A 17931-nucleotide genomic window follows, 5' to 3' on the forward strand; every position below is an offset into this window, starting at 1 on the left:
ACTTGAGAGAGCGATGCTCAATTGGGTCACACAAAAAGACGACGAAGGGGGGAGGGAGAGAGAGGGAGAGCGAGCGTGAGAGAGAGAGAGAGAGAGAGAGCGAGCGAGAGAGAGAGAGAGCCACAGGCACAGTCGGGGATTAAGTCTCAGCTGCAGAAGGCAAGATGGTGCGCTTTTTTCCCCCCCTTTCTTCCTTCATCCCCGGTAACGGTGGAGATAAGGCATGTTTGTGCGGCTGGAGAGCGCCGCTCCGGCTGGCTGGGCTCTACTGCCTCTGACATCTGGCATTTTAATTACTGTGCTTTAACTCTGCGAGGAGGAGGGGGCACTGCAGAGCCTCGCAGTCTGAAGAGCCTCTGCTCAGGACTGGGGCATAGATGCTTATTTGGGAAGAGATGAGTGAGAGATGTTAACTTCTAGAGATATCGCTGTCATTTTGCTATACATTTGATTAACATCATAGAATTATTTCATAACCCTTAAATGGCGAAGGTCCAGCATGGGGTCACAACATTCATTACTTCTAAGAATAACAGCCAGTTTGCGCTGCAGACTGTAGGTACTGAATAATAAGCCGTAGGATATAATAAGTCTGGTAATTTTAAGGTGCTGGATTGAATTACGAAATTAATTACATTAGGCAAGTCATTAGGAACGCACTGGTAATGGAAATCGTTCACTGTTGCTGCTACATACAATGACCGTATCTAATATTTATCACGTATATATCTGTCAAAGGTGATGGTGATATATCCAATATTTATATATTATATATCAATATGTATGTATCTGTTAAATGGCGATATATTTCATATTTTTCACACACACACACACACACACACACACACACACACATATATATCTGTCAATAGTAATGCCACCATAAACAACATTTTTCATGTACATATCAGCCACTCCAATAAATCCCATACCTGTTTTGTACATATCTGTTAATGGCAGCGAATTTGATGAAGCATCTGATATTTTTCGTACCCATATGTGCCAATGCAGATATATAAACATCTATAAAACGTACTAACTGGGTCCACCTGGACCAGCATTATGGAGAAATATAATTTATAAAGTTATAAACGCATCAAATATTTATTTTAGTGCAGTTTCACCTAAACATTCTGCTCTTCCCAAAGCACATTAAAGTTACCATCAAATGCTGGTTTGAAATATCAGCCAAATCTAATCATCTGCGCTATATTTTCCTATCAATATCTGTAGATAATTGTTATGATCCATATATATGTAATGAACTGCATATTAAATTCAGATTCAATTAACGAGCTAGATTTAGATTCAAAACACAAAGGTGGTGTAGACTGACAGCTTAGACCCCGTGTGTCAAACACAAGGCAGACAAGTCAGGCCTGTGGCGCAATCCTATTCGGCCCACAAAATTATTTAAATTTTCTATTAATATTAGCCCAGTTCCCAGCATGCACTGCAACCTAACGTGTGCTCCCACCCCGTCCCTAACAATTATCTATGGGACAGCACCACAAGAACAAAAAATAAATAAATAAATAAATTTAAATAAAAAAGACGCCAGGTGTCCAGTTCAAGCGAATGGGCAGTTTTAAAAACCTACTGTACATTGAGGACATTTAAAGAGGTTTAACAGTTTTCTGCAGCAGAAAAAAACTAAGTTTTTATTTAAAATTATTTTTGAGTCGTTCAAGTATTGTTCAAGTATTCAGTGCCTATTTTTTGCCGCTGTAGTTTTGGCTTATTGTGAATAAACAATGGCCAGTTGAGGTCATCATAAAAATGTTAAGTAGAAATAAAATAAAAACACAGCTGGGCCACTGATTTGTTGAGATTTTTTCATATGGCCCTTTTAGTGGTTGAGTTACTCAGCAACAGGTAAGAATGAGCTGATATGAATTTACACCATACTCATGCTACTGTCAGCAACCTCTAACTGTTAAATGACGTGTCACATGAGATAAAATCAAGAATGGGAAAAAGAGTTAAATACGATGTGAGATGTGATCAAAAACATATTACGTCTTCTTTTAATGTCCTCACCAAGAAAAAAAGCAATGGAATTTTATTTTTTGTATTTTCTGTTTGGGGCAATAATAATTTTTTTTTTTTATTATTTTTCTTTGTGTTAGTGTTGTTTCTTTGTTTTTTTTTGACCCCACAATTTTTTAAATATTCACGTCTACCAAAGGGTCACCAAATGGTTGAGCAGAACATTAAAGGGTTAAGCAGCTCTCAGTGATGGGGCGGGGGGATTATCTGCTGTTTACTGTCAGAGACCACGCTGGATATTACGCTGGATGCCAGTCATGCTAATAAATTCAATTAGAAGAGATATCATCCTAATCACAGTCTATCAATCTCTCCCATCAATCAGCGGAATGTGATGAACACAGCTGCAGGCTGCGCTGCCCCAGCACGAGGAGAGTCGGTCAATAAAGCCTGAGGCGAGGCTTTTGCGGTCAGTCAATGGCTGGAATAGGAGAGTACACCAGTGTGAAAATGTATACAAATACAAAACAGACTCACTCGCTCAAGTGTGATCTCCTCGTACTCATAGTCCGCCTCTGTGCCGTTCACCTGGAGGAAAACACAAAGACAGTTAGATTTGCCACTAGTAACTGAATTAGACACAACTTCTACACAATTACCGGCACATTCTGGCCCAAATAAGAGTCTAATGTCGCTGCCGTTCAGGACAAAACCTCGTATCCCCAATTTTGTTTTTCAGTTTCAGTTTCTGTTGTCATTCACATTGCGTGTAAATTTCATGATGAATGAACCAAAAGAAACGACACAAAATGACTTGGAAAAAACGTCTGGTTCCATTGACTTACATTAAAAGTAAAGTAGGTTTTTTCCTTCTCCTGTAAAGTTACCATTTTGGAGATACGAGGTTTTGTTCCCGACAGCAGCGACATGTTACTTGTTGTGTTATGTAACGTCCTGTAGTGAATCACTGAATCGCTCAGCCTCATCAGTTTGTTCATAAATGTCTTTTCACTACAATACCCAGCATGCATTACACGAATACATGACCCAACCAACTGCATTAAAGGGCCTAATTCCTTTTTCTTGTATGTTTCACTTATAACTTGTGTCGCTTCATATATCAATCATAACTCATTTTTACATGACCATTTTCCAACCTCCTTTGGAATTAAACAGGCTGTGTTTGTTACTGTACCTTTAAAACATATGATATATGTAAATCGACTCTTTCCTGATTGGCTGCCCTGCATCTGTGCCTCATTCAAAAGCAGTCAGCGCTGAAACACTTCATATAACCTCAGAGTGGACTGGGCCGGGTTGGGCCGGACTGCAGGTGGCGATATGTAAATGTGCTGATTTTTTTGTGACATCACAAAAACAATGAATTCAAAATGAGCTGTTTTTCCAGCTTAGTTTCCACATGTGAATCGTATGCACTAAGAAGGGAGTGCTACATTTTAAAACATAACATTTTCATTCCACTTTTCTATGATACGGGCCCTTTAAAAACCATTAAGAAGTATAATTATGAAGTTTTCTCTTGGGGACGAAGTTAAACATCATTCCCTCCCTCAGTTTTGAGAGAATTCAAGCAGCAGGATCAACATTGTCTTGTTTTAAAGTCGCAAAATATAGATTCAAGCACGCCAAAAAGTGAGTGTAGCAGAATAATATTCGTGCCCAAGTTGGAAGAGCCCACTACACGTACACCTGCAGCAGACAGGGTCTTTAACAGAAGTGAATTCCTATTTAACTGTCCATCAAATACTGCATGTCTAATATATTCACAGCTCCCTGCTTATTTTGCCCATTACAGATGCATTAATATGCCGAATGACTCACACGGACAGCAAGAGCCAGCTACTCCAGCTTTTATGAAATGAGCATCCAATGCCTTCGGTGCCTCGAGGTCAAGCTACCGCTCTATAGCAGTAATACGTGCTAATTATTTGCAGCTAAAAATTGGAGATTTATGTAAACATGCTCAAATGTAGTCAGTGAAATCCAGCAATGCAGAGCAGCACTGTTGTGTAATGCAGACACCTATGCATCAGCCACGTCTCATTAGAATATCAAAACAAGAAAATATTCAGTCTCGCTCTTTTCACACGTACACGACGCAAATATACTGCGTTCCTCAGCTTTACAGGGAAATTACACCATTTTTTCACAATTTCTACTTAATTAAATAGTTAAGATGTAAAGTCGTTCAGAGTGGTCAGGTGTGAGACGCTGTGTTCCAGAGAAACCGGCTGCACTGTTCACAGTGGTGGTGATAGGAACCAGACGTCCACCTCTAAAATCTCCCTCACCCAAAGGTCTTACATGAAATGGTTATGAATACTCAGCCTGATGTCCGAGACATTGTTTTATGATTGAAACTGTTGACCTAAAATATTTTATTTGAATCCATTCATGGCGGAGAGGTGTTTTAAAGCAAAAAATAAACAAACAGATCAACAGATTTTTTTCTTTTACCATCATCAACATCACAAATAACAACTCAAGATGCATGCAGGTTCACTGGTTGTTTTGGATAATAAATAAAATGGTTATATTTGCGTTGTAGACATGGCAACCCCTGGTTCCTATCACCACAATGGTACCATTTCACATCAAATCACTCAGAAGGACTTTGATTTTGAAAAATCGGTGGAATTCCCCTTTAAGGAGGTCATTATAAGTCACTAAAATCAGCTAATTACTGAGACTGGCTGGGTAACACTGAGAGGTGATGGTGATGGGTCATGCTAATGGAGGGATTAAAGCCATATCACAGGATGCTGTCCATGCAGTTAAACAGCTACTTTCAACAAAAATACATCAACACACCACTAATACATACCAAAATAATGCAAATAATCCATACATTGCAAACAGCTGTACTAATCGCCAGGGCTTCTAATTTAACCCTTGTGTGTTGTTCAGGTCTGTAGGACCCATTTTCAATGTTTACAAAAGAAAAAATGTGATTTATTATTATTTCAACCTCAGATTATTGGCCTTTGCTCATTTTCTGTGAAGAACATATAAAATAACCCAGTGTCTTCACTCTGTTCACCCCCCACACATTTATATTACACATGTGGTGTTGGGTGAACCTGCGGGGAGTAAAAGTGTGGAGGTGCTGTGTCCTTCGCTCTGTTCTCCTCCTGCATGGCCTGCTGTTAGTGTGTGTGTGTATGTGTGAGGGTGGACAACATGGACAGGCTGCTGACTGGCTACAGCTGCTAAAGGAGAACGCTACGCTGGACACTTGTGATATTTAAACATCTGGTACTTTTACATAAACTGTTTTGGCTGTATTGATTAAAAAACAATAATGTGGTGGGTCACCAGACCACTGAGTAACAAACACATCAACACCACACAGGGGTTTCATACAGATGCAAGAAATTAAATTCTCCTTAGCCAACTTCTCAAAAAATCTGCATAATTAAAAGGTAAACATGTAAAGTCATCCAGAGTGGTTTGATGTCAAGTCAGCATTGTTCACAGTGCTGGTGATGGGAACCAGACGTCTGAAGAGTTTAATGCCTCTAAAATCTCCCTTACAGACAGTTATTGCTTGAAATAGTTATGAATTCACTGCCTGATGCCTGATTGTTTATACAATAGTACAGAGAAGACTTTGGCCTAAAACACACTTTTTAGAAGCCGTTCCTGGCGGTGCAGGAAGTTCTGAGACAGAACAGCCCCTGAAGAAAACCTTAAGTTCAGATATGACTCCTATAACACATCTGCCACCGATGTATCGCGCATCCCTGTCAGTGATGTATCGTGCAGGCCCAGCCTGATGTGCGTGCAGCTGCAGCGCGACTGTAACGGCTCAAATGAGTTTCAGCTCACGCTGAGGCAGAGGGATATTAATGAAATCAGAGCAGCAGGCTCGCTCCACAATAGCAGGAGGATAAAGCCATTACAGAGCAGGAGCTAATGACAGTAATGATAGCACAGCAGCTGAGCCGCTCACGTGCACGCACTCGCACCAAACGCCTCCCTGGATCTGCTGCCAGCTGTCAGTCACGACCAACAGCACCACATGTCAGTACTGACGGCGGCGCCAGGCAAGCAGAACTCACTTTTATTTTCATTTAAACAACAGACACATTAAAACCACAGAACAGTTTTGAGCCCTTTTGGTTATTTTGACCATCTTTGTTGAGAAAAAATAGCAAAAAAATAAATAAATAAATAAAAAAAAGCATTGGCACGTCAAAATCTGACACTTTACCAATAAATTTAGGTATTGAAAATAGTGATAAAAACAATGTTCCCTCCGCCCTCCTGCACCGGTAAGCACACGCGTTTTAACACGAAAAATGTCAACTGTGTGGAACTACAGGGAGATTCACTCGAAAGAGGCCCCGAATATTCTGTAATGACTCTTGCTAGGATGAAGCAATCTGAACGAAACAACATGCAATGTGTTCCTCAGTATGTGGAGCTTCTAACAAGCCGGGATGCCCCTGCGTCGGAGCGATCAGGTAGGCGCCGGACAGCCGTCACAACGTTTAACCTCCGTTTGCAACTTACGGGTGCAGACCCCCGAACCCCTTCACTCAACCTCTCATCAGGAGGGTGATGTACAATATTGAGCATATTGAATCTCCCTGTATTTCAGTTCTATGAGCAACATTAGAAAAGCTATTTATAATATCTGTTTATGTAGAGTATCAAAAGGAGACAAAACACAAATACCTCTCCATTACAGGTTTGATTCAACTTGGAGACACGACATCCAGCTTAATACACAGCAAAACAACAGAAGCAGAAAGTCCACTGACGCCATTCATAGCCTCAGTTTTATAAATGATGAAAAAAAAGCAGACTAATGATAAACAGACAAAAATGATATCCCAAAAAACAAAAGAACTGTCTTGCATGATCAACTGTTCTCACAGTTGGTTTACACAGCTTATGCTGTATTCTACATACTGTAATCATTTTAGGAAGAAGGTTATTTTATGTAAACTTTGTTTGTTTGTCAGCTTTTTTGGTTTCAGTTTACAACAAAGTGTGTCCTGAATTTCGATTTCTATGTCGGTGTAAGACTAATTTTATGTTTCTATTGCTTAAACATGCACAAGAATCAAACCAGACATGTAAACATTAGATTTCAAAACAATTTGATTACAATTCTTCAGGAAATTATTGTGTATCACAAAATTATAAATAAATAAATTAATTAATTAATTATACTTTGGTATAATTCAGAGTTACTCTTAATCCCATAGTAGTGAAATACTGAGAGAGACTTCAAACATCGGTCGACATATTTTAAGAAAAATGAAAATATTGACCAGTGTTGCTATTTACTGTAGATACAATAATAATTCAAAACATTATGAAAACATGATATTAAACTACTTAAATCTCATGTTTGAATGAAAAACAAGACGCGATACATGAATGTCCCAAGAACTTCATTTGGGCCAAAAATAAGGGATGAGAATATTAATATAATCGACTGTAAGTAATTCTAATAATCCAAAATGAATGCAGTTCATCTTCCGTTAAAGCACATCATGATGCACTGATGCATTCACACCTCTAGTACAGACCAAATGATCAAAGATTCTCATTTGCATTAACTCAGATTCATGTAGAAACAAGAAATAAGACTCTCCGTAGACTCCTGCAACTCCTTTTAAATATTTGATGTTATTTGGCTTTGAGCTGTTGAGCAATCTACACAGAGCACTGCCATTACAGAGCAGCACGCTTTTACCTCCTCAGTGAAAGTGAAGCAGACCTTCACTTACTCTCCTTAGAAAACACGGATAACTGTTCAGACTCCTGAATTAGTTCACTCACTGTTGGTTTTGGATAGTAAATAAAAAGCCTGTATTTCTGCAGTGAGTCTTGGTTCCCATCACCACCACTCTAAAGACAAGAGCACCACTGTAAAGAGTCTTAAGCTTCTCTACAATGAACTATTTCACATCAAACCACTCTGAATGACTCTGTTTACATCCCAACCACTGAATTATACAGAGATTTTGAAAGACTGTCAGAATTCCCCTTCAAATAACTTATTTTAGCAAAATCAAAGCCTTTTTTAAATGTGAAATTTTTGTTGGTGGATTTTACAAAAAACAAACTGAAATATGTATCATGTATCATGAAAACGTCTATTAAATGTTCTGCCTAGTTGCATAATCTGTAGTCTTCAGAGTCTTTTCTTCTGCATCCTGAATCACTCCCTGCTGTTTCCTTGGCTGGAATAAGCGTCAGTCAAAGTGACCATTTATCTGCCACACGTCAATCAAAACGAGAAAGTAACGGGTACCTGACCCGGGGCTGCAGGAGAGCCCAGCTCTGACTGATTATGTAACACAGTGAAGGAGAGAATAGGAAGCAGCTGGATAGCTGAAGCTAACCAAGTCCTGATTTCAGGACCACGGACAGCACCGCAGTACAGGCCGTTAGCATATCCTGCTGACCTCCGACTTAAAGCTAGTCGTATTCAGAAGGTGGACGACCGCCAGTCAAATCAGTCAGATTTTTTTAGATTTCAGATTTTGAGTACTTTCTAAGTAGAAGTGGTTTTATTCTATAATTCCTATTTCTTGGCTGAGTTTAACATATCACAAAAAACATACTTTACTTTTAATGTAAGTCAATGGAACCAGACTTTTTTCCAAGTAATTCTGTGCCATTTCTTTTGGTCATCATGAAAATGGAGATATGAGGTTTTGTTCCAACAGCAGCGAAAATTATAAATATAAAACATGCCATAACATTTGAACAGGCCACATTTTATGCTTAATTTTTGCCCCCAATACATTAAATTCAACGAGTTAGTAATTGTGTATTAAAATGTGCAGGGGTGTGTTCTCTGTAAAAGACAGGTTCACGTATTTTCATTTAAAAAAATCAGCTAAACACAGACTTTGATGTCACAGTTCCACACCTGGTGGGGCTAAAATGAATAGGTTTGTTTAAAAAAATATAAAATTAAACAAAAAGTAAAGAGTCACTGACTGACTGACTGACTAAAACTAATTTTCAACACTACATTGTAGAGGTTAGCGCTAAACACAAGCAAAGGCTTCATCAACAGCATCGGTGTTGTGTTTTTGACCATTCGGGGCTCCAAATGAGCTCCACTCATTATGCTAACTTTGTCATCTAACATCTTTCTAGAATATCACATTTTTAGCAAAGCAGCAATAAAAAGTACTGCAACTGATTTTTAATGAACTTTTACATAATGTAACTGCAGAAACTGAGAAAGAGGTCATAAATACTGCGATAGTCCTCTCTCTGAACATGAAATCATGCAAGTTTCAATGCATGGGAACGCCTGCTCCCCAGCTGCAATGGAGATTTTAATTTGTTTGGCAGTTTTGGGTCAGTTGTCTGTGCAATTGGGGGGGTTTTCTCTACCCCCAAAATAAGCTGCATGAATTCGATCCAAGTTGGTGGTGCATCGCCCCCACAGTACTTTAAAAAGTGGTGAGTTAAACACCCACCAAATGTTTTATCACCGCACATGACAACTTATGACCACATATGACAGCAGCCATGACATGTTTATGGCATGGTTATGCCAATGTAATGTAAATGAGTTCAAGTAAAGTGTTAAGTTTTTATTATATCATATTATTTTAGGGGTGCGGGAAAAAAATCGATTCTTAGATGCAGCGCGATGCGGACGTGAACGATTCTGAATCGATTCACAAATGTCAAATGTCTTTCAATGTTCAACTGTTTTACGAGGCTGAAGTCGCTTCTTATTCTCCAGCTTCTTGTTCGAATTTACCCGCTCCACCTTAAATTCTAACTGAGGCGGCGAATGTAAATGCGGCACCATTTAAGGTGGAACGGGAGAATTCGAAAGAAAAGCCACTTCGTCACTTTTTAGTGTGTGACAGTCTCTTGTTGCAGATTTAACGTATCAGGAAACCAACTGCGCTGCTTATAAATGCGAATAACGCATCGCTGCTATGTGACCTGCAGTCTGCACGCCGGTTCTCAGTCGTTGTGAAACACGGCTTTTGCGCTATGCTGCACACGACCCGTCTCAAAGATACTTTACTGACACAGCGACCCCCCCGTCTCTACAACGAGACCAAAACCGAAGTTATAAAATCACTATAGAAAATGAGTAGAATAGCTATAACATGTGCTGTGTGGAGATCCATCACCACTGGATCTTATTTCACCGTAACTGCGCATTTTATCACAGATGAGTAGCAGCAGCTTCTCATGCTCCAAGCAAGAGCACTGAATGAAAGCCTTCAGGTTCATCTGCCACATCACTTCCACTTGATTTATTAAAAAAGATTTTGGAAGTAAATTCATTATGGATCATTACAAATACTTTGCTTTAAAAGTACCAAGTCACTTTAAATAACAGCACTGAGTCACTTAGTCACTTTAAAATGTATATTGTCTCTATATTCTGTGTATATTTTGTGTATATTTAATATATTTCAGTTGGTTTTTCATGTATTTTTATTTTCACTTATTTACTTTCTGTCGAGTGATTAGCTGAGCCTCACCACAAGCATTTCAATGCATAAATGTCCTGACATGTTGTGCAAATGACAAATAAACTTGAAACTTGAACTCGAAACTTGAGCTCACACAGTGAGAAAATATAAATGCTATATAGAAAAATAAGATGCATCGATAATCGTTTTATAATCGCATCCCAGCCCTCTGAATCTTAATCTAATCGAATCGTGAGGTGCCTAAAGATTCCCACCCCTATATTATTTCACATTATTTTTCTTTTCAAGGTCTAACAACATTACTGTTATATGGTGATCGAGGTCCAGGTCAGTTTCAGACAGATTTTTTTTGACACTCTTTGGATCAAAACTTAACGCAGTTTGGGATGGGCTTGGACAGAAAGTTTTCAGATCATAATTACAGGTCCAATAAAAGCTCTTATATGTCGCTTTACTCCGTCTCTGGTTGGTGGCATTTTGGTTCGGATCAAGTCTGCACAGAAATCTATCGAACTATATTTGGCCTATCAAGTTACCCTAAACAAGCCAACCTCTGCGGATTACTCACACCTTTCCTCCTGAGCACAATTTCTCCATGGAGACCAATTAGAGAGACCCCAATTATGAGAGACAAAAAGGCATGAAACCCCCTGGGGGCTCCATATGCTACTCAGAGTCAGCGTGCTGCTGGTTCAGCAAAAAAAAATAAACTGAGGATAGCGTGTGAAGCAATCGGTAAGAAAAGCACAGGCAGCCCTGCAGAGGGACAGATTAATGCTGGAGCGACCCTTTCCCCCTTGCTGGAACACCCAGGGGACATCTAAGCCTGGTCATACAGAGTTGAAAAAACTGCTAGGCTAGGCTAACCCACTACATTAACTGTGGAATTCAATTTGTGACCCTACTAACGAAGATGCAGTACTGATCTGAGGACTGAATCAATTAATTACTGCTATTCGCTGTATACGTTATATATTACTAACGGTAAAAATGCTATGCTGACATTACCTTGGCTTGTCTATTGTCTTTTAAAGGGCACATATCTTACATTTTAGTTGTATAATTTTTACAAGACATTTCAGGTCCACATATTAAATTTGTGTGGGTTTTTGTATCAAAAACAGACATCATTCGTTTTTACAAGACCTCGCCTCAACACTTCGAATGAAACAGGCCTTTAAAATTGACGCAGTTGTATGCAAAAGTTTGAACACCCCCCCGTCAGATGATGTTTTGTTGATTTTCTAGGTGAAAATAAGCTAATAAGCATATTATATAACTTTTACAGGGAAAATTTTTTTTTCTTTGCTGGTAAAAATAAACGCTAAAATAAAAATTGTGCCATTACTTTTGCACAGGTCATGTTTTACCTTTACATTTATTTTTTTATATGTTCTACTCCCCCAACATCTGTAGATGATGTATATTTATTTATACATATTTATTTTATATTACTTTGACTTGGTGGCACCCAAAGTTTTGCATATTTTTGCATACATTTGCTCTGTATTGTGCCTCATTCAAAAAGCAGTCCAGGTGAAACACTCCTTATAACACTGTGAGTGGGTGGAGCTAACCTGCTGAATAGGCAGATGTATGTAAATGTTTTCTGTGACATCACAAAAACAATGTTTCACAGTTTCTATATACGGCCTGTATGGACCAAGGAATAAAGGGTGTGTTTTGAAAGTAACAGCTTTAACATTTCGCATAAAACTTCAAAAAAAAAAGCGAAAGTAAAGTACAGCTACCCTTTCCTATCCTATCCTGTCCTAACTGGACACACACAGATGGAGCACCACAATAACAACAGGAACCATCGATATGAATGCATTTCTTGCACAACTGCACCCACATTTCGTACTCGGACAAACGCAGCACTGCATATAAACATTAGTAAGAGATACTTACGTATGGGGCTGAATCCAAACTTTCCGTATTCACCACAACAGGGGGTGGATTTGCCTGCAAAAGAGAGTAATCCAGTTAGGCATCCTTTTTTTTTTTTGCATGCAATCAAATTCTTCTTTGTTTTCAGTGGACGCCACTAACTACCAACACTCTACGACAGCTTTAAAGGTACACTAACTTACTCTCCTCATGACGCTACACATACCAGCACTGGCACTCACACGAGATTAAGGCAGTGTGCCCAGCAATACGTACGTACGTCGCATTTTATGCTGCAGAAAATACAGTGCTGGAGCATGAATGCTACTACTTCTCAAAATAGCCTAAATTAAATCCACTTCCTCTTGCTCTCTCTCTCTTTCTCTCTCCTCCGCCGGGGGCTGTCCACTTCCTCTGGCTGCCTGGCACACAGACGCTGTTTTAGAGGAGGGGAGGCGTGTGCCACTCCAGCCCATTCTCTCTCGGGCCGGTAATCTCTACAGCCCCATCAAAAGAGCAGTGCAATGACAGGGATCAACAGAAAATGACCAACAGAAAAGAAGGAGGGGGGGGTGGAGAGGAGAAGGAAAAAAGGAGAAAAAAAACACAAAAAACCTGTGACGTCGGTGGAGGGATGACTGCGGCCTCCGCAGGGACGGGCGAGATTGGGATCACGGGGATTATGGGAGCGGAGGGTGGGGCAGCATCTGTCTGCTAAACAATAGCATGGGGGGAAGAGGTCAGGTCACATACATACACAGCAGCAATACATAGGGGGCCAAGCATGGAGGGGGATGGGAGAGAGCCAGAACGTATGCATGTGAGGTAAATCCCATGCGTGTGCAGCTGTGGATGGCTGCAAAATGCCATATGTGTACTTCCTAAAGGACGTTGTGCAGAAAAGCAGTCTAAACAGGTCACATACAGCACTGTGTGAAACTCAGAGACCACCCTTCACTTATTAAACTTGCAGCCAATTTTTCAGCATCAGGAACAAAGCAGAAAATTTGTATTTAACAGAAAATAGTAGAGTAGAAAAAAAAATCAGTCTAGAAATGTAGCATTTTCTGCTTCTACCATCCAAGTAATCCTAAACACATTCACTGATGTTGAGGTCTGGACTCTGGGGTGGTCAGTCCATCGTTCAGCTTCTTTGTTTGATGTGTCCGTCTCCTTTTCTCAGTGAGGTTCTTCTCGACAGCTACACATCCTTTCAGACCCACAGCGCTGAGTCGTCTTCTCACAGTGGAAGGATGGACAGAAGCACCTGTGGATGTTTTCAGATCTGAAGCAGCTTGATTTTCTCCTCTCTCTCAAAGATGAAAGCTTTAAGTGCTGTTTATCTGATGGGGGCAGTTTTGGTGTCCGCCAGCTCTTCCAGGTGGTTGTTAGGAGGAACATTTTCTCTGTAGCTTTTAATCATTTTTTGAACTCGGTTTCTTTCTTATGCAAGTGGTTTATCGTCTATCTAATCTCCTCTCAAAAATCTCTTGAAAAATGTATAACTTGTACTTCATGTCTGTTCTGACTGGAAATTAAATAGATGAAGGGTGGTCTCTAACTTTTGCGCAGTACTGTATAGAGGGGAAGGCCTGTCAAATGTATTAAATAATTGACCGATCGTGATTATATGAGCTGATCATAATTATTCTCCAGATATCGTCCTTGCAAGCAAAATCAAACAGAAAGTGAACTGGTGAGTTTTCATCAGTTGAGTTGAGGCAGATACAAGTACATAAGAGGAAGCAGAAAATGTACCACAATTATTATGAAAATAAAAGTTTTCATTTCTGACTTCTGCTATGACACCTTTAGAGGGCAGCGGTGAGTAATTTCTGCTTATCTGAGCTCAAGCTGTGTCTGTCATCAGATGGGAGCTGCTAAGTATCTACAGCTAGGAAGCTAATCAGACAAGTTAGCCACTTCAGGCTTATGCTTATGCTTTTAAAGACCCTTAGCATCCAAAAGTGTGGTTTTAAACAATTAACACTTTTTTCAGATGGTTTATTAAGACTATACAGATTGGTATTTGTGTGAAATAGCTAAAGTGTTAAGACGGGGTGTATCAAGTAATGCTATGTGAAATTTTTACTCACTGGTCATTTTATTTAGTACACCTACTACATTGGTGCACTTTGTAGGTTTAAATAATGCCTGGTCAGCAGTGGTCCAATTAATGGATGGGGTATGAGGGGGGCTGATGAATTGTACAGCAACTGATTAGCTCATCTGTAAAAGTACACCTACAAAGTGCACCTACAGCCATATGAAAAAGTCTGAGTATGTTTGGTCAAATTACACGGTTTTGTTGATTCTCTAAATGAAAACTCATCCAGAGAACACACTTCTACACATTTTAATGCACAGTTATAATTTATTAACTGAATTTAATATTGTATATTGTAAATTGTATAATAATAACACATGTGCCATAACATTTTCACAGGTCACATTTTATGTTTTATTCCCCACCCCTAATTTATAAACTTGCTGACAGGGCTTCCAAATGATGTATCTGTATAATGCATGTGGGTAATGAGAGAACAAATGATGAAGAAAAACATTAAAACGATATAAAATCATGAACTCAATCCGACAGACAACATATTAGGCTCTCATTTTAGGCCAGAACACCCTTTTAATGTACCAACATCACCAAGGAACTCATGTAAGTATTTTACAAAAACATTATACATAAAGGTTTACTGACCGGATATAACTGCTGCCCAATGGCTTCTATATAAGTGTGCTTTGAGTGAACAAGTATTCTGTACTAACATAAATGCAGGAAAAAGTCAAAGCCAGTTTAAGGGAAGCTTGACCACTTCCTATTTCTCTCATTATACCAAAAATAAATATGCAAAATGCAAGAGGGTGCCCGCAAGCAAGTCCTGAATGGAAGAGAATGGAGCTGAAAGACTAAACGAAAAATTAAACACTTTTCTATTTATTTTTGGGGGGACTTGCTTTAATTTTGGAAAAAAAAAAACAAAAAAAACAAAACAAAGAAAACTTTGCAGAGTAGGACGCCAGCGTTACCCCTACTCAGTGCTGACTGGATGGTGAGCTGATCAGCTCTGTGGCCGAGTAAAGCAGTTTGCTGTCACTGATGTCATGAACGTACAGTCGTATGCAAAAGTTTGAACACCCCTAAGTGAGAACAAGTTAACACATCCTCTACTGAGAACACTTAAATATGGCATTAGTACATTTTAGTGCACGCTTTCTATTTATTTGCTGAGTTTGTTTTATTTGGGGGGTCGGGTAGCATAAAATATAAAATGTGCCATAACTTTTGCACAGGCCACATTGTATGTTTTTTTCCCCAGTATGTTAAGTTCAGCAAATAAACAGTATTTGTGCATTAAAATGTGCAAAAAGTATTTTCTGTAAAAGTTGTGTTAACTTATTTTTACTTTAGAAAATCAACGAAACATAATTTGACCAAGGGTGCCCAAACTTTTGCATACAACTGTACATAAAGCAGTGTAAGAAAGTCTGACAGCTGGAGTTGAAAAGCGCTTAAAAATATAACAGTGTTGAATTATTTTATTCTGTGTAAAAGGAGGGTCAGAAATCTGTTGTAAGACCAGAAGGGCTGAGATCTGAACTCAGCGTTAGTGGACATGGTAGCTCTGTAAGGTGTGACAGTCCGGTCAGCAGCTTCCTGCTGTACAGAAGAGAACATACAGGCCTAAACACTTTGAGACAGAGGAGAAAGAGAGTCTGCATACACAAACGGCAGATGTCTATAGTCTAATATGGCTTACGTCCTCAGGGACGACCCCTGAGGGTTTCACGCTTTCAACCTCACCCACTTTAGTCCATGTACAGCTAAGCTTCAGTAGAAAAGACAAACAGGTTCTCCATCTAAAGGTTCTACAGGGCCTGTCACAGTTAACACACAACTGCCTGATCTCGATTATTTGACACGATCGTAATTATTTAAGCTTTTTTTTTCCTCCAGTCATTAGATTTCAGTCATATTACGCTGCAACAAACAAAATGTGAATTGGGTGCGAAGGGTTAAGACAAATAAATGCAAGTAAAAAAAAAGGTAATGAATAAATTTTGGGGCAGTCGTGGGCTGGAGGTTAGGGAACCAGCCTTGTGACTGGAAGGTCGCTGGTTCGATCCCCTGAGCCAACGGGACATGACTGAAGTGCCCTAGAGCAAGGCACCTAACCCCCAACTGCGACAGGGGGCAGTCATGGGCTGGAGGTTAGGGAACCAGCCCTGTGGTCGCTGGTTCGACCCCCTGAGCCGACAGTATGTGACTGATGTGCCCTTGAGCAAGGCACCTAACCCCCAACTGCTCCCCGGGCGTTGTGGATAGGGCTGCCTACGGCTCCGGGCAAGTGTGCTCACTGCCCCCTAGTGTGTGTGTTCACTAGTGTTGTGGGACTAACAAGGGTCACTTAATCTAATCTAATTAAAAATGCACTGATTGAGACAATTTATGAAAAAGTTATAATTCTAGCTTGCTATAAAATATTTAGGGGCAGCACTGAGTAATGTTTATGTGTTAGCTACACAGCTAATTTAATGTTTTAGGCATGCATTAATTCTAATGTGTTTAACATGGATGCTGGCTGAGTGTTTTTGGCTTATATTTTCACTCTGCTGAAGAACATGTATACACTTTTTAAAAAGACGGCTGCTTAAGGGTTCTTCAGTAAAGGCAATGAGAGCTCTATACAGAACCATTTCATGCTTAAGTGGTGAAATGGTTCTTCAGGTTGATGGTAAATGTGTACTGGGTATTTGACTGATACCATGCTCATTTACTTGTACTTGAGCTAATAAAAATGCACTGATACCAATATCTGATAATACCTGATACTATGTGACGTAAGTCTAGTGTACATTGCCGCACTAATGAACAAACAAGCCAAGCTGGCTGAGATTCTATCGGCTTGAATCTAACGAGTCAAGCGTTACTGACTCTGTGAAGATCGGACACAAAGCCACTGGTCACTTTAAACATTCTGCCCTGGCAAATTCCCACCATAATCACAAGCACTTTCCCAATAGAAGTGGAGACAAGTAGGCTAGCAAAACAGAGGCAAAAAAGAATCAACATTTGCTACCAAAGACCAGCCGACGTTAGTCTGTTTGACTGAACAGACTTTGTGAGGTATAAACCTTGATTTTTTAAACTGCCTTTGTAAAACAGGCTGTAAACAGACCACACTGTCCCACTGTGCACATCACTACCTGGTTTTAGTTTCAGTGCATGGCGTGTCACGAGTTAGCAGAGCTGCTGTAGCTCAGTTTCTCAGTGTGTTTGCTCAGTACTCGGTGCGCAGAGTGTTTTGAATGAAACAGCTTTATTGATGATTGTCTGTAGACAGAGCTGTCTGTAGGGGTGGTGTTTCATGTCAACTGGACTGAGCGTACAGTGTACGGTGAGAGCATATAAATCATACTCTTCAACTGCAGCTCAACGAGCCAAAGACCTCCCAACAAGACAGAAAACTCGCAAGTGAACTCCTTGGATGGATTAGCCTTGGATGGGATTCCTGCTGTCACTGTGCTACAGAGACTGTTGTTGAAAGAGGCAGATGAGGAGCGGTGATCAAAACTATGA

General features: G+C 39.8%; 1 protein-coding gene across 13 annotated transcripts in view; it reads right to left on the bottom strand.

Moving 5' to 3' along the window:
- Positions 1-17931, bottom strand: part of dlg1l (discs, large (Drosophila) homolog 1, like) — a 199981-nt gene that overhangs the window by 64880 nt on the left and 117170 nt on the right. For 6 of the 13 annotated variants that reach the window (XM_036555827.1, XM_036555826.1, XM_036555824.1 and 3 more), the window contains 3 exons: positions 12957-13055; positions 12363-12416; positions 2527-2577 (listed from right to left, as the gene is read on the bottom strand). In XM_036555827.1, the coding sequence (XP_036411720.1) occupies positions 2527-2577; positions 12363-12416; positions 12957-13055 (204 nt within the window). The remainder of the gene's footprint in view (positions 1-2526; positions 2578-12362; positions 12417-12956; positions 13056-17931) is intronic. The other 7 variants (XM_036555831.1, XM_036555828.1, XM_036555830.1 and 4 more) reach the window with 2 other exon arrangements.

The sequence above is a fragment of the Colossoma macropomum genome, unplaced genomic scaffold (assembly GCF_904425465.1).
Source record: "Colossoma macropomum unplaced genomic scaffold, Colossoma_macropomum, whole genome shotgun sequence".
NCBI classification, from domain to species: Eukaryota; Metazoa; Chordata; class Actinopteri; order Characiformes; family Serrasalmidae; genus Colossoma; species Colossoma macropomum.